Source organism: Vanessa cardui, chromosome 23 (assembly GCF_905220365.1).
Source record: "Vanessa cardui chromosome 23, ilVanCard2.1, whole genome shotgun sequence".
In the NCBI taxonomy this organism is placed as follows: domain Eukaryota; kingdom Metazoa; phylum Arthropoda; class Insecta; order Lepidoptera; family Nymphalidae; genus Vanessa; species Vanessa cardui.
Window position 1 is genome coordinate 10,702,761 of NC_061145.1, and position 26,193 is coordinate 10,728,953.

The 26,193-nt window shown below is 34.3% G+C and overlaps 1 protein-coding gene across 1 annotated transcript in view; it reads left to right on the top strand.

The window, feature by feature from the left end:
• The window catches only part of LOC124539754 (protein Skeletor, isoforms B/C), a 44,677-nt gene that overhangs the window by 5,587 nt on the left and 12,897 nt on the right, over positions 1 to 26,193 (top strand). The window contains exons 2-3 of the mRNA XM_047117099.1: positions 19,489 to 19,720; positions 24,681 to 24,792. Coding sequence (XP_046973055.1) covers positions 19,489 to 19,720; positions 24,681 to 24,792 — 344 coding nt within the window. The remainder of the gene's footprint in view (positions 1 to 19,488; positions 19,721 to 24,680; positions 24,793 to 26,193) is intronic.

The window sequence follows — 26,193 nt, forward strand, 5'->3', positions numbered from 1 at the left end:
TGGCACATTGGCTATACCAATGCACATGCTATGGTGTTCTCTTACATATCACAACACAATAACAATTATTTTGTTGTGCAGCAATTTTTTTTTCTGGTATAGGTTGGCGGACGAGCATATGGGCCACCTGAAGGTATGTGTTCACCATCACCCATAGACAATGACGCTGTGAGAAATATTAACTATTCCTTAAATCATCAATGCGCCACTAACCCTGGGAACTAAGATATTATGTCCCTTGTGCCTGTAGTTACACTGGCTCACTCACCCTCACCCGGAACACAACAATACTGAGTACTGTTGTTTGGCGGTAGAATATCTGATGAGTGGGTGGTACCTACCCAGACGGGCTTGCACAAAGCCTTGTGAAACGAACCGGTCCTAAAATATATATTGATTTTTGGATTTTTGGAGCCAGGCTTAGCTAAGCTACGAATTCATTGTTTGACCAGCAAATATAAACTATGCACAATTTACTACATATTATTGTAGTCAACTTCAATATTTTTAACAAGCGACCCGCCCTAACTTCGCTCGCTTAAATGTACTTCAGAATTTGTTTATTTACGACATCACATTAGAAACTTCTCAAATGATCAGTGTTTCTTTACTATACTGTCTATGTATTATACACAAAAACCTTCCTCTCGAATCACTCTATCTATTAAAAAAACCCGCATCAAATTCCGTTGCGTAATTTTAAGCATTATGTATGCTTAAATCTTTAAAACTTATATGGGATATTGGGACAGAGAAAGCGACCTTGTTTTATACTATGTCGTGATAATAATATCATTAGAGGTTATATGTCGTGTTTTACTTTTTAAGGGACTCCGTGGATATTTTGAAACTTTGCGGATTCATAAATTCAAAAATACATTGGTAAAGAAGGCACAGATTGTACAGACAATAAAAAAGTGTGAAGCTAATTGTTGACTTCTAGGCAGTAATGTGTATACATTATATAAAGGTATTTTCAACCAACTTCAAAAAGGAGGAGGTTATCAATTCATCTGTATTTTTTTTATGTTTGTTACCTCATTACTTTCAACTGAGTGGACCGATTTTGATACATATTTTTTTTTACTCCAAATATAGCCACCGACTCAAAATATAACAATAACTATATTTACATTATATAATCGTAAATCGACTTTTAAGTAGTCTAATATTTTTCATTTCATTTTACCAAGGAGGACTCTACAAATATGTTGAATACGCAATTATGTTTAATACTTTTTAGTGCATATTCATTTGCTTTAAAATAGTGTTTTGTTTGAAGTCGGTTTTTCTTTTTGTTAAAATTATTATTTATATCAACATGACTTTATATTATTTAACGTTTAAAAAGAGTAACTACTGACTTTCTTGCCAGTTCTTCAAGCTGAATGCTAGAAAGTGCATTCCGAACCGGTGGTAGATTCACTTAATATAGTTTGTTAAATGACTACTATCAAAAGTCATTTTAAAAGCCTATTTTAGTATATTTTAATTTTGATTTTGTGTGTTCACATCACTGGCGGTTCCGGTTAGTTGCGTATATATTTATATATAATTGATGTAAATAAAAATATGTTGCGAGACTGTTCTTAGATTATATTATAGAAAACTAGCGACCCGCCCCGGCGTCGCACGAGCGCAATGCTGATACAAAATATACTACAGATTTTGTCTTGTTTCCTAACTATATCCATGGCTTTTCTTCCCCACGAATCACTCTATCGATTAAAAAACCTGCGTCAAAATCTGTTGCGTAATTTGAAAGATCTAAGTACACAATGATGATGACTCATGTAATGCTGATGAATCCTTTATTATCCATGTAAGACATTCAAAATAAACAATACACGAGTCTTAAAAAATATTAATAATAAATAATCATTATATCTGATTAGAAAATATGCTTCGATATTCGAAAACGGCTTAAACGTATGTTATGAAATATATAAAACCTTTACCTTTTTCCTGTTCGTAGTCGGTTTAAAATACAAAATAGACATCACCGTATAACGTCTGGGTGTTACAATGGACGATGTATAAACGCACCCTCGGGAACGGAGTGCTTTACTAAGATTAGGGTATTAAACCCCTCACGATCTGCTTAGTTGAAATATATGAAACAGCTCGCTAAAAATCAATTAGTTTGTAGCGAGGAAACTCTCTGTTTCATCGTTTAAGAGCTTTTGATATTAGAGATTGAATTTTTTTATACGTTTTGAAGCAATCAATTTTGTTTCCGAATTATTTTTATTTTATTGTACGAATTGATGTTTCTCGATATGATAATATTGATTACAATAATACTTAAGTCATTATGAAAGTATTAATCTCTTGCTCATTATTTGTTAAAGATTTACTGTTCGTAAATAATCTTTGTTTCAGATTATGGTTTACACTGAATATATTTGTATTTCGATTTGAAAGGTTGGAAATAGTATCAAAATATGGCCTGTAATCTAAAATATTTTTAGTATTATCATATTATCTATCAGGAAAAACATTTCTTAACATTTTTCCATTTTTTCGAGATATAAAAATTTAAATGAAAACTCATAGAAACTCACTTTCAAGAACTCATCAAGATATGCTTTTTGAAGTAGTTTTTTACAAACGATTTTGAAGATTTATATTAAAAATAAAGCTTAGGAAAGTAGATTTAACGGAGATTGCAAGAAACCTAGAAGTTACATGTTTTCTATCTATGTAAATTATGCAGTATATTATTTTGTCTTTGCTACAACTTAATTTTAAATATTAAATAATTTTGTTATTAAAATAATAATTAAATATTTTACACATTATTTAGGTTAGTTTGGATTATATTTTGAAAAAGGTCAATGTTGTTTATATATTATAAAGGCGTATCACTTCCAAGTTACTACAGTCTACAGTCGTTAATTTTAAATGTTTAGTGATATTTTTTTCATTCATTTCAATAAATAAAATAAAATACGATAGTTTCCTCTTGACACGTGGAAGATACAAACCCTCTAAACATCAACGAATATTACCTCCAAACTCTTCTATATATATATAATCCTGTACAATCTCTTGCCTTTTCTCTAGAAGAGATAGAATTCATCATATTCAACGTATAGTAAAGCCGTATTATTAAAATACCACCAACAAATAATTAATTCATTAAACTGGCAAATAAATAATCAACTGATAATAATCGAATTTTATAACAAAGGGTGTTTTTATTAAATATTCAATATTACAGTGTTATCTCGTTTATCTCGAGTAAAGCCTGGAGCCGCGTCAGGTGGAACGCATCCCCCAGCCATTGTTTCCACCCCTCCGACCCCTTCGCTGAGCACGCCGTAGTAACCCTCCGTGAACTGATAATGTTTCCCCGTATTCGTTTGAAAGTTTCTTAAAAGTATTAGTTTTTTATTGTGATTAAATAAGAAAAATCGATTTATTTTCAAGACTTTATCGTGTGTGACTATTAAGATACTATACTTGGTACGGCGCTGTGCAAACACATCTGAATAGGTATCCACTTAGAATATGTTATAGCGCTAAACAGCTTTAATAAAATCACTTAGTATTTTTGTGTTTGAAGAACTGGGTGAGTCAGTGTTACAGGCACAAAAAACATAAATTAAATCAAATCAAAATAAACTTGATTCAAGTAGGCACTTTTGAATCGTTATTACATAACATCTTAGTTCCCAATGTTAGGGCATTGGCAATGAAATAAATTGATATTTTTACAGCATGTTTATATCTAATGTTGAATAAGACTAACTATTGAGTTTTTTGCCGGTTCTTTTCGGTAGAATCTATTTTCTGAACCGGTGGTAGCTTCTCTTAATATAGTTGTTAAATAATTCAAAAGTGCTTGTAGAGGCCCACTTTAATAAAGTATATTTTGATTTTGAATTTGATTTTATGAGCGGTGTATATTTACATAGCATCAGGTGGCCCAGTTGGTTGTACGCACTACGCTCTTAATTAAATTTCGTATTTAAAAAAAAAACTAAGAATATTTTTATCGTGGAATTCGTAAAGATCGATAAAAATCATAGTAACTTTTTATTTTCCAACATTTCGAAAACAAAAAGACTCCGCGAAATCCCCAACATTATGTTAATGATGCGTCCTCCAGTTCGCAGAAGACGGATAGACTGAGGGTGCATATTCAGTGATTCAGTTAGGAAACTGATTTCGAGGGACGAAAATTCCCTCTTGAGATTCCTTTCGTTTTACCTCACTTTAAGTAACCTGCCTATTTATTGCCAAGTGTGACACCTCATAACAATATAAACAAATATTGGAAAATATCACATACATTACTCTGATTCCAATGTAACTAGCTAAAGCACTTGTGTTATGGAAAATCAGAAGTACCGACGGTACCACACCCAGACCTAACTTTATCTTCATCGACTCGGTCGGGAATCGAACCCGGGTCCTCGGAGTGGCCTACCCATGAAAACCTGTGTACTCACTACTCGACCACGGAGGTCATCGGAATAATAACACAAGGGATCCAATGCCTTGTTATTACTTTTACGTGTTTTCTATCAATACTATGTTTTGCTACTTCTGTTAACTATAGTAATATTAAGTTTGCATAATTCAATGGATAACAATAATCGGCTATATTGTTTGTATACTGTATTTCATTGTTTATATTTTGTATTATATGCTGTTGTTTTTCTAAAATAAATAAACAAAATATTGTGAAGTTGGGCATATCATTTACATTTGATATGTACTACAAAACTCTCTGAAATCGATAGCATATTTTTAACTACCAATTAGAACAACGCCCTGTTCTCATTATTAAACGCTATTCATGATTTGAAATACTTTGATGAAATATAATTAAAATAATTGAAATAAAACTATTTTTAACGGATTTAAATCGCGTATATTAATTATTTTTATCATCCCGACGTTTCGAGCACTTTACAGCGTTCGTGGTCACGGGTAGACTGAGGTGATATTTGTCTATTTGAAGTACAAAAAAAAATATTATTTACAACTACCGCCAATGATTTCTTAATTGGTATCTTGAGGAACGTTCCGGTTGCACGCAATTACAAATCCAGCACCTGAAAATTCCCCCCAGTTTGAAGTCGTAATTTTACTTAACATAACCGTCGTTTAACCACTGGGCTATTACGGTTCTAATACATAAATGAGCAACTATTTAAGTTATAAGTTCCGTATATTTTTTTATTTAAAAGCTCTTATCGTTGTACGTATTCTCATCGACACGGTACCCTAGTCATTTGTGCCAAGGAACTAACAGCTTTTAGTTCAAGATGAAAGAATAATCGATACATTGCGAAATGCACCAATAGCAGGTAGCGTATACTCTCGGAATATTATGTAATATAACGTAAAATAGCAACCAGCCAAGGTTTCACAGCTGGGCACCGGCCCCTCTACCTCTACCTCTACTAAAATAATTTCAGAGTTTGTTTTACCAAACACGTTAAATGTATTGGTACAATTTCGGTCGAATATTCTCCAACCATTTAAATTTTTTTAAATTTATTGTATAAACTAGCGACCCGGCCCGGCTTCGCACGGCTACAATACCTACTGATACCAAATTTGTTTATGTACGACATCACTTTACAAACTTCTAAAATTATCAATATTCGTTAACTTCATATATTGTTCATGTATTATATACAAAAACCTTCCTCTGATCATAGTCTATCTATTAAAAAAACCGCATCAAAATGCGTTTCGCGGTTTTAAATATTTAAGCATACATAGGGATATAGGAACAGAGAAAGCGACTTCGTTTTATACTATGTTGTGATATAAAGCGTCAATAAAGCACTGGTTTGAAGGCTATCGATCCTGCTCCTTAGGCTATCATAGTGCCCACTCCTAATACAAATTTAAAGCTTAAATATTGGTGCTATTTACCCCCAAATAAGTATATTAGTAATACCTTAGAATAGGGCTTGGCTACTATTCTATAATTTAAATATTATAGATGTTAAGGAGTAGGGATGCGTCAATTAAACCACGAGGCTAGTTACACACTGCTTTGATAGAACCGTTGCACTGGCAGGATGCAGCCACACGCACACACGTAAACGTATACATATATAACAAAAATCAAGGACAATATTATTTAGACAGACAAGCAATTAACGCGATGGTTAGTATAGGTCTTCGTGCATAGACATTGGCGCTGTTTGAGATATTAACCATTCCTTATATCTCTTAAGGAACACCTTAGTAGATAAGGTTACGTCCCTTGTGCCTTTAGCTACACTGGACCATTCAAACCTAAACACATCAATACTACACCGCTGTTAGGAGGTAGAATATCGAATAAGCTAACTCATGCTAATTTCCTCATTACGTCATTCACCGCTGAGCATGAGACCAACATCAATAAAGCGCTTGAAAACTCAATGGAGTTCGATCGGACTGAACCCATAATCTTCGGTTAGGATCGACGATTATTTATATAAATAGCTTAGCATGTTTTGTATTATATTAAAGCAATATTTATTAATGACGCGTGTCTAGTATTCTTGAGTAAATTAATACAATTAAACGATTAAAAGTAGTAAAAGTAAAGTAACAGCCTGTAAATTTCCCACAACTGGGATAAGGCCTCCTCTTCCATTAAGAAGAGGGTTTGGAACATATTCCACCACTTTGTTCCAATGCGAGTTGGTGGAATGCACATGTAGAATATCGATGAAATTAGACACATGCAGGGTTCCTCGCGATGTTTTCCTTCACCGCCGAGCTCGAGATGAATTATAAACACAAATTATGCACATATATATATAGTGGTGCGTTCCAGGGTTTGAACCCGAAATCATCGGTTTAGATGCCCGCGTTCTAACCACTAGGCTATCTCAGCTCAATTAAACGATTACTCCAAATGAATTGATCAATAATTTTAATGCTTATAATGTAAAGTAATCTAACTTTTTATAATAAAAGATCAGTCGAACATTCTTTACCCGCGCGAAATTTATAAAACCTTACCTATAGCACACAAACCATTTAAACAATCGATCTACCCCCCGTCCCCATCGAGGGGTGAATTAAAAAAGTAGCCTAAGTCCTTCAATGGAACTATCCTCAAATCAAATTTTATGTAGATCGGTTCAGTTGTTAAAGTGAAAAGATTACAGAGATATTTTCATATGCATATTCTAAGCATAGATAAGTTACAATGATATTATGCAAACTTAATCTAATATGTTGACATATCTAACTTATATCCATCCATCCATCCATCAGCCCATTTCCGTCCACTGCTGGACATAGGCCTCTTCCATTGCACGCCACTGAGATCGTTCTTGGGCTACTCGCATCCAGCTCCTGCCAGCCGTCTTGCGTAAGTCGTCACACCACCGTGCCCGAGGACGTCCTACACTACGTTTGCCAAGGCGCGGTCTCCACTCTAGAACACGTTTCCCCCAACCCGGTTATCGGTTCTGTGACAAATATACTTATATAAATTAGAAATGAAATACACGAAGCGTTTATCTTCGATGATGGAAGATAGTAAATAAACACCGCAAACCTTAGCATGTCACTGACGCCATCTTGAATATACACTTATTAAAAATGTTGCCGTTGTAAAAAAATCTTAAATTTGACATATTTTTTGCTTGGCAATTTAGATCTGCCATCTTGTTTAAATGAAAACGAACTATCAAGTAACCTAAACATCATTACCTAAAAGGATTTCAAATTGGTTTTCCAATTATATTTCCCGACCTTGTTAACGCTATCCCCTGGCTTTATGATAATGACGCCCATCCTGTTGCCGAAGATGTATTGCCGAGGGGCACAAAGGGTGCATATTCAGTGATTTTATTCGGATGTTGATTTGATGGACCGATGCCTCTTGGCATTATCCTTATATTAGTTAAGTTCCTAGGAAGGGTGTCTTCAAATATTATCTGCACTTATTATATTATATTTTCGCGTTTTACATCATTATTAGCTCAATTAACCGTAATAACAGGCTAGTCAATAATAGGATAATGTCCCACAGCTGGGAAAAGGCCTTCCTTTCATTTTGAAGGTTTTAGTGTTTACTCCACCGCGTTTCATTTGTGTCTGGGAAATAGAAGGACTTTAAGTATCTTATCCACCAGGTAACCTCACGATTAATTGACCGCCAAACACGTGTTGTTTGAGTGTACTATATCAGCCTCTACGTTGGTTATAGATGAGACTTCAGATTCCGTTATCCAGGGTTATATTCCAGCCTCAGTTCAATATACCCAAGCCTCGGACTGCACGGAAAACACTAGTCTGTATTCTGGGGCAGTAGATTTTTAAGTTCACTTACACATAAGCACTTCCCTTGTGCACTGGGATAAAAGATCTCGTATGGGTTGGCCAAAATTCGATCGTAAAGACTTTAACAAACGAGAGAGAGATCTCATGCGTGTATAAATTGATTATAAGATTAAATTTAAAGTGCCCCCTGCAACCATCACTTCCAAGATAAAAACCATTCCATTAGTTACAAAAAAACATTGTTTTGAATGAAGAATATACAGTTGAATCATCATCATATTTCAATTTACAGTGTTAAATTAAATGCAAATTTATCGGTTCAGAATGTCGTCTAACGAAAAAAACCAACGAGATACTCAGTACTTACTCTTTCACGCCACTATGACCTAGATATGCTAATTAACACTTAATAATTTTATCTTGCATGAAAATCAACATAAAGAAAACTCCACACTTTTTGACCACCTATTTAAACTTTCATCGAGTAAGAGCCTTATTTATCAACGTCTTTTGACAAAAATTTGCATTTATTGAGGTCAAGATTAAGTCACTTTATAGCATGTAACACAATTCTCTATAACTCGTCTTAAAAGCCTTATCTCAAATGAGCATCGATCAAGAACCCATGACCCTTGTCAAAGTATAAAAGGATTATGTAGTAACATAATATGTTTTATGTTACGGTAGAAATTGTATACATAAATAAAGTTTTACTATTTATATAGTATTAAGTATGTTTAGGAAGTTTTCGCCAAGTGTTTGAATTTGACCATAGTAGCTTCTATTAAGCTCTCTCTGGGTAGGTACCACCCACTCATCAGTTATTCTACCGCCAAATAACAGTACTCAGTACTCAGTAGTAGTACTCAGTATTGTTGTGTTCCGGTAGGGGGAGTTAGCCAGTGTAACTAAAGGCACAAGGGACGTACGCACAAGGGGTTCACACAAGTTCCCAAGGTTGGTGGCACATTGACGATGTAAGGATTAGTTAATATTTCTTACAGCGTCATTGCCTATGGGTGATGGTGACCACTTACCATCAGGTGGCCCAATGGCAATGGTCCGCCAACTTATAACATAAATATATATATATATATATATATATAATATATATATATATATATATATATTATATATATATATATATATATATATATATATATATATATATATAATATATATATATATATATATATATAGAACGTTCTGTAAAGCAATTCTGTAATAAGATACTCGGAACTCACCAACGATCAAATTCCTTTATTCGATAAAGTAGCATTTCAATTACTTGATACGTTATGAAAAGAGCGTACTCCCTTCTTAAAGGCCGGTAACGCACCTGCCCCCTGGTGTTGCAGATGTCCATGGGCGGTGGTAGTCACTTTCCATCAGGCGAACCTCCTGCTCGTTTGCCACCTATGTCATAAAAAAAAACTTATTGATTGTCAAATTAAACACTAGCACCGGTTCGGTAAATTAGTTTACCCCGACCTAAGAAGAAACTAAAATAAAGAAAATCAGCGCTATTTTTTATTTTGATTGTGATAGGTGATTTTGACTATTATCATTATTAATTTTTATGGAATACACGTTTCAAAATGTCATAAAAATGTCACCGTAAAATTTTAAACACCGTTAGATTATATCTCTCGAGATTGTGAACTGTCGAAAGATTCTGAACTAACATACTGCTAAAATTAGATACTTTTCGGGAGATTATAATCTTAGGACGCTAATTAAAGTTATAATATAGAAACTCTTATTGTGAAATTTGCTGGAACCTCTTTGATAACGATAAACCAGTAAAACGCGAGCGAACCTGAAATTAATTATTGAAATCCAAAAAGGAAAAATTATAAATAACGGAATTCTGATGTAAGTAACATATAAAAATACTTCTTATTGATTGACCCCATTTTTATGAAGTTGAAAAAAACAAAAAATTCTTACAACGTTTACAAACATACTATTCAAGTATCCATGTGTATTCATGTAACCATAAAATACTTATAGAATTAATGTTATTTTAAACTTATTACAAGTAACAAATGTAAGTAAATTTATTTACGAAATTTCATCAAATTCCATTTGGCATTTTGATAGAGAAGTACGTGACTTCGGCACAACGAAATAAGCGTCGAACGCGAACTGAATACTAATAGGAAATGAGGAAATTCACTGAGAAATTATATACAACGTAACAATTGAGTATTGCCAGCGATAAAAAACATAATTTTTTTTTACACGAACCTTAATCTGTGTTTTTTAATAAAATATATTTTCGTATTTGTTGCTAATTAATGATGTGGTTTTAATAAATACTGGAGTAGAATCCTCCTTTTGTTTCTTGCTCGGTTTCTAAACTAAAAAAATTCTGATAATTTCATATCTACAACCATCTACACAAACCTGTACAAATATTATAAAGAAGTAAAAACTGTATGTTTGTGTGTTGGGCATGCTTCGGAACTAATGATCCTTAAAAACAAAGTATTTCTTTATTAATAAATGTTATACGTGCACAACCGAGGCATTTCGCTAGTTTTAATATAATCTCGTAAAATGTCGGCATAAGAAGTAGTTTTAAGAGGCGACTTAAATAAACAATACTTTAATTCTTAATACTTTTATCTCAGGTTCTGAAAAGATATAAACTTCGGAAAGCAGGTAAGCTAGATATGGTTTCGGCTTCGCCTGTGGGGGGAAGATGGGGCATGCTAGGTACCCTATGTCATTTTTTGTGCTTACTTGAATATTTAAGACGTAATGATGACGACCGTGATTGATTAGTACGTACACCGGGCTTAATGCGTACGCCATTACGAGGTCCCGGATTCGACCGGCTGAGTCGATGTAGAAAAAGTTCGTTAGTTTTCCATGTTGTTTTGGGTCTGGGTGTTTATGGTTACTTCTGATTTTCCATAACACAACAAGTGCTTTATCTACTTACATTGGGATCAGAGTGTATATAATATTATAAAATATTTATATTCATTTTATTTAAGACGTAAGAACGTAACAAACAGACTTTCACACATATAATATTAGATAGATTTGTCTGGTAGTTACTTTTTACTGTCGAAGGAATTCGTATCCCATTTCAGTGCTTACGACGTTTTTATACATCGTAAGATCGCGTCAGATTCACATTTATACCCGAATAAAGTAAAACGTCAAGTGTAAGGAGTTTCGGTCTCACGTCAGCTCTTATTTTATGCCGTGTCTTTTATTCGGGTAAGAAATATTTTACGAGTGATGAGGACACTTGACATCCACGCGACTTCGACGACATCTAGACTGGGTTATCAAGTATTATCGATGAAAATTTTAGCTGTGAGCAAGTTTATCGTAAAAATTTTGTTTTTTAAATAATTATCCCGGGTAACTACGAGACGACTTGTGTACTGAGTGCTCTAAATCATTAGAAAGATAGACAAATAGACACAGATACATCAGTGTAAAACAACAACAAATTTACGGCTGTCAGGTTTTTTATCTACTTGGTTCCATAAGATATTTCTTCTTGACAAATTTTAGTTTCAAATTATAGTTTCTGGTTTCCTTTTTATGTATCATCATCATCATCAGCCCGTTTTTTGTCCACTGCTGGACATAGGCCTTTCCAAGTGCACGCCACTGGGGTCTTTCTTCGGCTACGCGCATCCAGCTCCTGCCAGCTGCCTTGCGTAATTCGTAACTCACTGAGGACGTCCTACACTACGTTTGCCGAGACGCTTCGAGGACGGTACCGTGTATCGTTGTCGGTTCCGGTAGAACATGTTCATTGAACATGACCTTGGTTTTATCCAAGTTCATTTTGAATGTATGGAAAATGAAAAAATATTTACAAAGCTGAAAGGGATTGTGTTTGGTAACTTTCCTCTCGCGGGTCTCCACAGACAGACAGACAGATATCTTACGAAGCTTCTTTTCCTTTTAATCTTATATCACGGGGAGCCTGCGAGATCGTTTGTTTCGAGGTCATCATCCTCTTCATACATATTCAAGTAATAATACAACAAAACGATAGCTGCACCTTCGTAATCAAATCTCAAAACTACGTTAACATACATATATAAATATATGTATCACCAAATATAATCAATATAAACTTGAAATAAACCTCGATCTCCCCGTCAAGGCATTTCGTTCAGAGCGATTGAATTCATCCTCTTCAAATGCTTGGAATCTGAAGTAACAGAGTTATGTGGGTACTTTTTACCCACTAAAACTCCTGCGATTGCCGCCCTCGACCCGGATCTGAGAGGCCGTGGGAATACAGATTGGCTTGATACAGCGCATTACTTAACAATAAGAGACGCGATCTGATTATGTCATTATACGTACACAATACATATGCTTTTTGTCTCAGTATAGTTAGCAAAAAAACAGGGAAATCTGCTAGCATTCTTGCCACCATTCCGCGTTTACGATTTGTACAGTAACAAATTTATATTATCGCTAGCTGTCGCCCGCGGATTCACTCGTGTTTAAGAGGATTGGTTGTCATGTGTTAGGTAAAAAACGTATCCTATGGTTTTCCTTGAAGTTCAAGTTTGCTTCACAGCAAATTTGATCAAATTCAGTTCTGCGGTTTGGTCAGGAACAGACAGAGTTACTTTCACATTTATAATATTAATAGGGTTTGTATGTTTATGATTCATGTATTTTTTTACGATGTTTATATTAATATGTCACTGTCTAGTAACATAACCTCTTGTATCCCAAACAAATGACATTACTAAAGAATATTATAAGCGTATAAAGTCGCTTTTACAATTAAGAGAAGTAACGAACCAGACCAGTCAAAGGCTCAGGTGGCAAAGCTGAATGTGGCCCACAGTTTAAGAAGCTAATGTACAAACTTTTTGTTCAGTTCACAGTTATATGTACATTTGTGTATGGTAATTTAGTAGAAAAACTTGCAAGTGAAAGTAAATTTAGATTTAAATAAACATACCGTACAGATCCCATATCTGGATCTAAATGAGGACTCTATAATACGAATCGAAATGGAAATAAAAACATACATAATACCTACGCAATATGTAAGGAGGAAGATATAAGTATATATATAGACTTATAAGCAAGTATTACACTTCTTAGCAAACTAAAATGTTTTGTGCTGATGTGTAAATATAGCTTAAACCATTGGCGCGAGCAAACCTTTCCCAAATGAAAATCCTGGATCAGCCACAAGTAGCATTCATGCTAACTTCAGTAGCGGATCCGTGCTGATCACATACACCATGCATGCACATGGTCCATACATGTCTTTACTATATTGTGTAACATCAAAGTTAAACCACGATGAGCCATCGCTAAATAAAGCCCACTTTCGATTTTAACAATAATAAAATAAACTGTGATATAAAAAAACAAACACAACAGCGCGAATTCTAAGACATTTTCTGCCTCGCACAAACACACTAGCTTTCGCCGGAGGTTCTTCCGAACCGATACGACATGGCAACCTTCAAGAAAAGAGCGTACTCCTTCCTCAAAGGCCGGCAACGCTCCTGCAAGTCCCCTGGTGCTGCAGATGTCCATGGGCGGTGGTAGTCACTTTCCATCAGGTGAGCCTCCTGCTCGTTTGTCACCTATCACATAAATGAAAACCAAAAAGTTGGAAAACAATCAATTTCTTTAAATAAATATAATAAATATGAGACAACATCACATAAATTACTCTGATCATAATGTAAATAGCTAAAGCACTTGTGTTATGGAAAATAAGAAGTAACGACGGTAACACAAACACCCAGACCCAAGACAACATAGAAAACTGATGAATTTTCTACATCGACACGGCCGGGAATCGAACCCGGGACCTCGGATTGGCGTACCCATGAAAACCGGTGTTAACACCACTCGACCACGGAGGTCGTCATAATTTTTTTTTTATTTTAATTTTGATTGTTTCGATTTACACGCGAAAAGGAATCAATCAAACGAGACGTCGTATGTTTTGTTAAAAATATTGTAATCTGCGTCGCGTTAAGCGATAGTTTAGCGAGTCGCCCCAACATCCGTGACATATTCCCTGTCTAAGAAACAAATGAGTATCGAAATGCCAAGACAAAACTGTATTACGTCTACGTGTTGGGAGCGAGGGGCGCGCCAGCGAGGGTCGCCTAGGGTTGGCGACTCACCATAATGTTAAACTAATACCGTAAAATATTACATATTATAATAAAAATTACACTAATTGATGATGCAATTAAAAAAGCGTCGAATTAATATGTGTATACTTCCAAGCAGGATATATTACATACACATATAATTGTATTTAACTAACATGACTGTATTTATAAATGTTGAAAAATAGTAACTACTGAGTTTTTGCGTGTTCGTTTCGGTAGAATCTACTTTCCGAATCTTTCAAATGACGATCCAAAAGTGCTTGGAAAAGTACTTGAATAAAGTATTAAATTTAATTTTATTGAATAGCTGATCGTGTTTTGTGCAAGGCCTCCCGTGTAGAAACTACGTACTCATTTCACAATCTACTACAAAATAGCAATACTTTGCATTGTTGTGTTCTGATTATGAGGGTACATGAACCAGTGTGACTGCACTCACGATGTAACATCTTAGTTCTCAAGGTTAGTGGCGCATTGATGATGTAAGGGACTGTTATCTCTTACAAAGCCCATTTACCAAGTGGTACATTTATCAAAAAGCCCTTAATAACGATCACAAAATAAATTTCATCATAGTCCAAGACATATCTTGTCTATATACAAAAGCAAAGTACTCATATAGTACAGTAAAGCAGTATCTCACAAATGCCCCACTGCTAGATTTTTTAATTAGACCCTTTTAATTAGGCTTTGAGCTTATTCTACATCCGAGTACGAGATTAATTACAAACACTGTGAGGCACATGAACACTCAATGTTTCTGTACCGGAACTCAAAGATTCATTAAACTTTAAACTAACACGATGTACAGTCGGGGTAAGAAAAGGTTCGTCACCTTAAGATCTATTTTCGTGTGCTCGCTTTACCGATCGAGAATGACATATTGCGTCGTAATGATTTGATGTTTAGATTCAAAAGGTACTAGGGGTTTAAGACTTGAAATAGGAATTAATTTGAAAAGTGACGTAGGTTTTTTAATTAATTTCTATATATGTTTTTCATTATATACAGAACAGCAAATAATTCACAATATCAGTAAACAATAAATTAGATTTGTTTTTTTTTTATCAGACTAAGTGTTATAATATTTACTTGGTTTGGGCTTTGTGCAATCTGTCCAGGTACCATCGACTCACCAGATTCACTACCGCCAGACAGCAATGCTCAGAATTGTTGTGTTTTGGTTTGAAGAGAGAGTAAGCCAGTATAACTATCGCTATATGAGATATAACATCTTTGTTCCCAAGCCAAGTTAGCCAAAAGGTACCATGTATGTCTATCTGTATCTGTCAAAAAGAAAGGTTTTAGGTTAAATTTTATATATTTTGATCAGGTTTTGGCAACCATTACCGTGTATAATAATTATTGCCGACGTACTGTCGTTTCTTTGTCGGTTCTTTTCCGTGTAATCTTTATTCTGAAACTGCTCTTGCTTTACATTTTCTTATCGAATCACTATTCTTAGTCTTGGACAATTCAATATCCACACATCTATATGCTGTGAATATATTATACATATATCCTGTAGCAAACTCGACATTAGTGCTTAAAATAAAATGCTAATAATATCTGCACTATTGTCCTTAGTAAAAAGATTAAGAGTGCATTTAATTGCTGAGAGTTAAAATTCCCTTTTCAAATAGTAATTTATATTAAAAAGCTTTGAAGGACGTCTTCATTTAATTAATTACGCTACAATTAACAGTGGACATCTTTATATATATATATATCTCATGTAAATGTATATGTATTTATTATTTTATATTATTAAGTTTATTTTATATTATTAAGTTATTAACTATACTAGTAGTTATATATATTTATTAAGTCCTAAACAGTTGGCCCAATTTCGATGATTTTTTTTGTGTATCTTTAATAAGTATGTTATATCGAACTTAAACTAAAATAGGATGTCGTCGGAACATGAGATGTCATCGATTTGATGATATTTTCGTTTTCACCGCCAAAAAACCACGAACATCGTTCTGATACGATAACATTCAACTCGTGAAATATTCACTCTATCTCTCTTTGACTTTACTTTACGAAGAAGCGAATGTTAAAAAGATTTCGATATCACATCCGTTTCATCTCTTTCTCTCATATCGTACAATGTTAAGTTAAACAAAGACGGCGATATCTGTAATCGGATGTCAAAACCGATATTTAGTCCCAATAGCTACACAACCGATGTCACAAAATTCGGATAACGCTCATGGCTAATCTTTTAATACGTGCCTGGAAGGTTTATGATTGCCAGTAGAGTCGTTACCTTCCGGGTCCAGTGCGCGGTAGGTGACCTCTTTAAAACTGGCGCTGCCAGAAATATCAACCATTCCTTACATCGCCAATGCGCCACATACTTGAGAAATAAGACATTTCCTTCATGCCTGTAGTTACTCACCCGTCAAAACGGAACATAACCAAATAAATTATTGATGTTTTTACGACCAAGACGAGCCACAAAACTTACCACCAAACAACTTCACTAACTGCAATTGAGAAGTGAATAAAATTATGATTTTACACGAAGACAAGACGAGACTAGTATCCTACAAAAAATTAAATTGAAAATTCGCAAACTCAACCAGAAAAGATGTAACAAACTAATCGTAGGAGGCCTTCGTTTCGTAATGAAGAGACGGACTGAGGCTTACTTTCTTGGGAGGGAAATGGGACTGAGATCTCAATCTTCAGTTTCATCGAACTATTCCTGCAACTTAAGTTGTACCTAATAAAATCCTTTTCAACATTTCTTTTGGTAACTTTTCACTTTTCAGCATTATACTTTGTTAACTTCATCATTAATCAACAAAAAATATGCACTGTCCTAGCAAGTTAAAAACAACAAATAATTATAATAAGTTATTTTGCGAATAGCAACCCTAAAATCACCCCAACGTCGCGCAATCTCGGGGGCGAAGCATGTCAATCAAAATATCCCTTAATGGGGGAGGGTTCCGGCGGGGTTATTAGATAAATACGCCGTCGTAATCATAATGTGAACGCCTAAACGATCATCACTTTCGTTGGATTAGAATTTTATGATTACACGGGAGTAATACTGCATGGGAAATTGTAAGAATACGGCTTACGTGATTTGTATGACTGCTTTCTTGATGTCATTCGTTTTATTGATTACTATTTCAAAGGTAATAAGCTTCATTACCTAATTGTCTTAAGTAGCAGGTAGTCCCTCGTTAACAGGATCATTTGAAGCTTTTCCTTCAAGACGCTTCTGTCTGTTTTAATTAATTCCTGTACGAGTATGTTTATTTGTTTTTTTTCTGATATTTCCTCTCTGTGAACTTCGTACCGGCCATATGGAGAAGTACCATCATATTGTACATTCGAAGCGATGTTTTTGAGTAAGCCAGTGTACTACAGGCACAAGAAAAAGGTTGGAGGTATTGATGTAAGAATTAGTTAATATTTCTTAGTGCCTGTGGATGTTAGTAACAATTTACCATCTGTCAATAAACCTTTTCATTTCAAATTAAACAAAACTGGTACATAAACATTTGATTTCATTTGAGACCAGATTTATTTATAAGGAATTACTGAACTTTTGATAAATCCGCCATCAACATTGGATCTCTCGGCTCATTTGTTCTAATTTTCTTTCGTAACGATATACTTGTGAAACATCATGCTCCCATCGAGTTTCGAGATCAGGTTACCGTTTCCATTCGGAAAATAAACATCTAGTCTTTCGTAATAAGTAGACAGCATCGTAATATTATTATGAATTCTGTGAGATACGACGCCTTTTTATTTAATATATTATTCCTAGTAGTAAAAGTAAAAAAGTAAAGTAACCTGTACATTTCTCACTGCTGATATAAGGCCTCCTCCTCCATTACGGAGAGGGTTTGGAGACATATTCCACCACGCTGTTCCAATGCGGGTTCGTGGAATGCACATGTGGCACAATTTCTTTAAAAATAGACACATGCAGGTTTCCTCACGATGTTTCACGAGCACAAGATGAATTATAAACACAAATTAAGCACATATATATAGTGGTGCTAACCTGGGTTTGAACCCGCAATCATCGGGTAAGATGCACGCGTTATAACCACTGGGCCACCTCAGTAGTTCCTAGTAGTACTATTTTGTAAACTGTTGTTGAAGAACGACAAAGATGATGAAATCGTGGTATGCTATTGTGACACTAATGTAATTTAAATGTTGTAATCATTGTAGTGAATCTTTACTAATGTTATAAATGTGAAAGTAACTCTATCTATCTATCCATCTTTCACTACCAAACCGCTGAACCGAATTTGATGAAATTTAGTATGAAGTAAGTTTGAACTCCAATGAAGGACATAGGCTACTTTGTGTGCCAAACACATGCCAACCAAACTCCTAAAACGCGACTGAAGTCACGTGTGACAACTAGTAGGTATTTCATATTACATGTTTAGACGATTAGTCCTTACAAGGTCACTTCAAACGCGTTTAAGATGTTGAATTCGCTTTTATTTTGATCCTGTCTGAGTAATATTAACGAGCAAAAGATACGTATGATGTAGTGTGTGTAATTAATTAGTATTATTCACGAAAGCGCGCTCCCTTAAATTATCATCTAATTTGTATTTTGTTTTGCTGTCTGTACTCCCGTGATAGTCGTCTCACGCACACTAAGACATCTCGTAAGCTCAAGCGTCACTCACACTAATGCACGGTAATATTATAACGTGGAGGGGCGCGCCTTGAGTAAACAGATCTGTAATCTATCTATAACTATGCAAAGCGACAAGTTGTACGATTTTTTTCAATATTTGACTGCAGTATATGCTAATACATTTTATAGTTATAATTGTACTTCAATTAGGCTGACGTATAGATATCAAAATATTGTTTATTTTATAAAAATAAGAAGTACAGACAAATTTTTCAAGGTCATGTATGACATAAAACTCTCAAATTCTCTAATATATACGAAAATTATCATCATGTATAATATCAATTTATTTTAAAACAAGGGCCAAGCGTTTAGACGGCAATCGGAACAAAAAAGTAATTTGACATAATATATAAACTAAATTATTGTTTCTTTAAATGTATATTTCTTTGTTCACAGGTTTATCCGCATCTAGGCGTCCCGAGCCGTACTACGGCCGCGTCATTGGCCGGCTCACTCAGTACGCACATGGGATACGGGGTACCGTGTACGCTGTGGACGAGAGTACGGTATTCGTACGAGGATTTGCGTACGATGGGACGGGCCCCGACGCGTACTTCTGGGTCGGGGATACACCTCAGCCCTCACCTGAAGGCACGCTTGTACCATACCCTGAGGACTATGCGAGCCGGTTAGTATGACATCAATAGTATTTTCAGTTGCCTTCAAAACTAGCCACTCGTGTGGGATGAGACACCAGTATTTGTTTGTTTATTTATTTATTTATATTCACCAGAATTTAATCATAATGTAACATCAAGTTCACATGAAATATTGAATATAACTAAATAGCGCTACTTAATAAGTTAAATACCACACGCAACATTACTTATATGAAGTAATTAACACTGTAACTTTTGTATGAAACTATTACTGAATTTTATAACTTATGAAAAATAATGGAATTTATTTATATAAAATAAGGGCAAACATTTTAGATAATATTTTCTTGTGAGACTTAATCGAAGAGGCAATAGATCCAAAGTGGATCATTCTTAACATCGCCAATTTGCCACCAACCTTGGGAACTTAGATGTTATGCCCCTTGTGCCTGTAGTTACACTGGCTCACTCACCCTTCAAACCGGAACACAACAATAATAATGAGTACTGTTGTTTGCAGTAAAATATCTGACGAGTGGATAGTAACTACCCAGATGGGCTTGAACAAAGCTCCAAGTAATACACAAAACTTTATATCAATTAGGATTGTAGTCAAGACGAGAATGAGAATCGAATCAATAAATAAACGTACTTTTTCATTTATAATATTAGTATGGATAGTCAGTCGGTTTCAATCACTATAAAAGTAATTTAACGATATTTCCAACAAAGTCCATTAGCGTTTAATATTTTTACGTTAACATCGCATGACAAACGTTGTTCATTATCATTTTATTCGGGAACTAGCGGCCCGACCCGGCTTCTCACAGGAGAACATAAGTTTTTTTTATGTTGCTATTTTCCGACATGTTTAGCAAATTTCGTTCTATTTCAACTTATTGACACAAATACCTTAATAAATTATATATCTAAACCTTCCTTGTGAATCAGGAATTATTTTTACCACAAGAGTAGGTAGGTACACAAATACGCACGCAAGTACAGTCAAATCTAACCAAAAGAATACAAAAAGCCAAATAGTATATAAATAATGTCATTGGTCGATAATTTCAATAAGTTTTCTTTATCAATTTGTAAGTTCAAGTTTCTGTTATAACAAAAACATGATTCTTAATCTATATTAATATTATAAATATGAAAGTAGCTCTGTCTATCTGTCTGTATGTCGCTCTTTCACTACCAAACCACTGAACTGAATTTGATGAAATTTGGTAATAAGCAAATTTGAACTTAGAAATTTGTGTACGCGGGAAAAGCCGCAGGAAACAACTAGTACATACCTAGTACTTACTTTCATATGTATATTTATAATTTCGCGCAGATCTAAGTTAGACAAAATGATTATTGTTAGTTTTCTCCACCTAAGCAGAATAGTTATATAAAAAACAAATGATAAAATTCATTTGTTTAGTTTTCATCCAAATGAAACGGATTTTGACCCAGTACAATAATCATGTGACGCGATTACACAAAACGGATCATACGTAGGTAGAAAAAGCCTTATCTCAAAGTTCAATCGATGTAGTCGAGTATTTCAAGCGAATACAGATAAATAAACCTTTAATTATTCGTATCCCATGCTGCATATAACAATTACTGATCAATATATTTATTTATAGCTTCAACTGGTTCAGCTGTCTGCGGCTTTATCCACGCGAAATTTATAAAACAAAAATAAGCCCCGTTTTTTATTTTGTAAAATCAGTTATTGCTGATGTCTATCCTATAAGGAGGCCAGATTTCAAGTTTCTAGGCATTGGCGGACAAGATCTAACCTTAATGTGTTTTCTTTGGTTTTTATTTACATCACACACATTACTGATTGACATATTGTGTGGAAAGCCTTGAGCGTAAATGTGGATGGATATAGAGGTAGAGGACTACCCAAGAAACCATGCATGGATTGTGTGAAAGAAGATATGGTTAGAAAGAATGTTACTTGTGAGATGACGTCTGACAGAGAAGTATGGAAGGAGAAGACATGCTGCGCCGACCCCAAATAAAATTGGGATAAGGGCAGGAGGATGATAGGATACATATACTGTTAGATGGGCCATACTTTTTCAAATTTATTTTCGGGTGTAAGGCGCGAGGCCCTTTGCATCACGAGTCCGTGTGGCCCACGCCTTACACCGCCACCGTCTGTAGGTGTTACAGTTTCTAAGATATCGTGATTAATCAATGAGGGGTACATAACACATAACTACTCACTTCCACTTTAATCTTCCAACGTTCAGAAAGCCATTTCTTCGAATTTTGAATATCATAACCTATTCAGGTCCTCGATCAATAATATCGCGTCAATGCGATGTCAAATTTTGTTTATTTGGCGTTTTTCCTCTCGTGTCGAATACGAATCTTTAAAATATTATTACATGCATGAAGATCGTTCCTCCTTATTAGATAGATAACATTTAATTGTGTCTTCCACCCCACCAGTTTTAAAAGTAAAGTAACAGTCTGTAAATTTCCCACTGCTGGGATAAGGCCTCCTCTTCCACTAAGGAGAGGGGCATATTCCACCACGCTGATCCAGTGCGGGTTGATGGAATGCACATGTGGCAGAATTTCGATGAAATTAGACACATGCAGGTGTTCTCACGATGTTTTCCTACACCGCCGAACACGAGATGAATTATAAACACAAATTAAGCACATATAGGTATATAGGCTTGCCTGGGTTTGAACCCGCAATCATCGGTTAAGATGCACGCATTCTAACCACTGGGCCATCTCAGCTCACACCAGTTTTGTTTTGTATTTATGTTCGTAAATATATAAAAACTCATTAGTAAAATTAAAACTTACCAAAACACTATTATGAATCAAATCAATGCAACAATTTAAATATTTTTTTCTCTCTATAAAATTTACGGTAACAGAATTGTTACTATATTTATTTTAAAATTTATGTTTTGTTTTTAAATATAATATATATTGATAGTATGTTTCAAAGAATATCTAGCAAATGTTACAAATTAAATGTCACTTAATGATTTATAAATTCATAGTAGAGCTTTATATACAGACTCATCAAATATACCATATGTACCAATTATTGTTGCATGGCGGTCTATGCAACAATACAGCAATTTATTTGGTGGTGCCTTGATGATCTATAGCTTTATTAATATTTCCTACAGTTCCAATGTCTATGGGCATCGATTCTTTATCATTGCCTGCCTAGTTCAAATTAAAAAAAAAAACCGGAATCGGTACAAAACAACTAGTATAAAAGTATTGTCAATAATTTATGGTTTTGATTTTATAGATACAATCATATGAATTTTATCACTCCATTTATCAGCGTATACTGTGTAATTTTATGAGGAAATTATTTTCACATAACATCAATATTTCTAGGTATAAAAACTATAATATTGTACATTTAAATAGGCACACGAATGCTTTATATCGATACTTTGTAGCTTTGTCATGTTTGTCACAAGTAATAAATACTCTTTTATATGGAATGTGTATCGTTGCCAAAACGAATGTAAAAAAAATATAATATCTTTATACGATCATTCACGCAAATCAGTCATATAATAAAAAAGTGTAATTATGCATAACATTCTTCAATTACAATCGACTCGCTCCGACCTGATCCGGAAATTTTAATAAAATATTATGATTTCACTATATTTACATTACTTTAGGCACTCTGCACATATATAGCTTTATTTAAAAAAAAACAAAACTTTTTTTATCTTTACATAGTATAAAACAAAGGGGCAAATAAATAGCTAGCATGTATCCTGACGATTATCATATATTTTTTTTCATTTGGTTTATTGCATTGGATTATATACTTTTTGGCATTATAAAACTTGCATTTAGCTCATGTAGTCCCCTTAAATTACATTTTTTTCTCATGAATGAGTTGTTGAACTCGACTAGAATACAACTCCACAACTCGATCGAATAATAGCTTCCTCCGTGATGTTCTGGAATCGAAAGGAACTTTTTAATGATCGCAGGATATATTGTATACGCGTCCCATTTTCATACAAAATATGTTATGGGTAGGCTTCGTACTAACTGTTGAAATAAGGTTTAAATAAGTATCCAATTACTCTTAGCTTTGAAAATCTCTTGTGTATTTTATGACATTTTATGAAGTGAGCCGAGATGGCCCAGTGGTTCAAACCCAGGCAACACCACTGAATATTCATGTGCATAATGTGTGTTTATAATTCATCTAGTGCTCGGCGGTGAAGGAAAACATCGCGAGGAAACCTGCATGAGTCTGATTGCCACATGTGTATTCAACCAACCCGCATTGGAACAGCGTGGTGGAATATGTACCAAACCTCAAAGTGAAAAGAGGCCTTAGCTCAGCAGTGGGAAATTTTACAGGCTGTTGTTGTTTTTATGACTTTAAATGTGATCTGATACGATTTTGTATAAAGTATTTTATGTTTCGTTTGCGGCTATTTTAGTTAATTTAGGAAGACGGACCAGCAAATGGGCCACATAATGGTAATGGTCCATTTATGCCCATATACACTGGCACTGCAAGAAATCTTGGTAAACTGTCTTGATTGAATTGATAATAATAATAATTGATGGTTACATAAATTATTTCTTTTAATCAGGATAAAATAAGCTTAGATCAACATATTATATACATATATTCAAATTGCAATAATATTATTTAATAGTTGTATATGCGGCTTTACACGTAATATTTATAAAAAATTATCTATATGAAACATACAATTATCAACCCCATGATGTATTAAATAGTGTATTGCTTTTCCCTTGGGCTGAAACTAAGCGTGAAAAAGTGAATTTCACATTTATAATAATATTAGTACAGATTTAAGGGATCCGCAATGAAATTGACAACGATGTTACAAACACACACAGAGAAACGCGTACACACACAAACGTCAATTTAATTTTGGTCCGTAAGCTTAATTTTTTTTTCCGACCACAATTCTAATTACGTAACTTCCTCTCCAGGGACCCGCCGGTACTGTCGGCCCATACAAACTCCGACATCCTGCTCCGGCTGCCTGCTGGGAAGAGACTACGAGACATCAAATGGATAAGCGTCTGGTGTCGCAGATTTACGGTAACTATACCTTGTTTTATTACAATAAGTCACAGTCTCAATACCCCCCCCCCCCCTGGGCAAAGACACAATTCTGCACTAATCCCTGCTGTCATGGCCAACTCAAATAATACTGATGTTCTCCTTCTATACTCGAAAGCGGTCTACTTGAGGCGGCCAACCTAATAGATTCCAATCTAAAATTTGTCTTAGATGTCTTTTGAAATATAAGACAAATTTTAAATGTCTTTTGAAATTCTTTGCAGTATAGCCTAACACTATAACAACAGACTGTAAATGTTTGTTGATAAAAGTCCTTATTACGTTCAGAGGGTTTAGGAAGTTTAGTTTCATTCCACCAGTACTCAACTGGGTATGAATTGGAAATACATATTTAAAAGGAGAAAAGGCTGTAATACTTGTCTGGAGGTCAAATTCCCTGAGCCAATTCGGCTCACCTCTTAATAGTGATCCAAAATAATGTGGCTATGTTGACTAATTTATTTCTTGTTTGAGTTATATTTTCCCACGCATTATTATTATTATTACACCGACATGTTGAAACCTTATATCCAAAAGGAGCTAACTATTTTGTACATAATTTCTTATCACAAATAAATATGCCTATCTCTTTCTTATGCTTAGGGTTAAAAGGGATTGAAAGTTTTAGTAGTAACAAATGAGTTTAGTTTAGTTTGTGTGCAACAAAATAATTTGCCGATAACATTTTAAGACTTATTTAATTTAGTAGAAAAATAAATGAAAATATATCTTTACTATTTGTATTAAAAAATATAACCCTACCATAAAACCTTTTTTGCGCAAAAAGGTTGTCGAGGGTCTGTGGTCGGGAGCCATGTTTTGTTGGAAAGTTAGATTTTTTTTACGTATTACATAAAAACCGCAAGTTCAGACATCGTTAATTTTCGTGTAAAATAATCAAAACACATGTATCCTTACAATTATTCACTTTTTTTACAATTATAAAGATGAGGCAAAGAGGTTTTATTAGCAATCATTTATTACTCTAAAATTACTTTTAAAATAAATTAAAACTATTCAAGATAAAATCTATTCTATAAGAATATTTATTACGCCATTGTAGACAAAAAAGGTAAACACGATACCTTTGCGTTACTTACGTAATATTTAAAAATAAACTCAATTAGTGAGTACATTCAAACCGGAATTTGATGTCCTTGGTCATAGACTAACAGAAGAACTTAATAAAAAAAAGTTAAATATTAGGTATGTATAAAAATTGCATATTTATATACGACCTTTTTTAATCAGTTATCATTATTATGGCTGAATTTATTTGTACCCAATGTTACAACTCACATTCATTAAATATGTAATTATGATCAAATGTAAACAGCGTATTGATTAAATCAATATTTTAATGAAATTTGGCGAATTGAC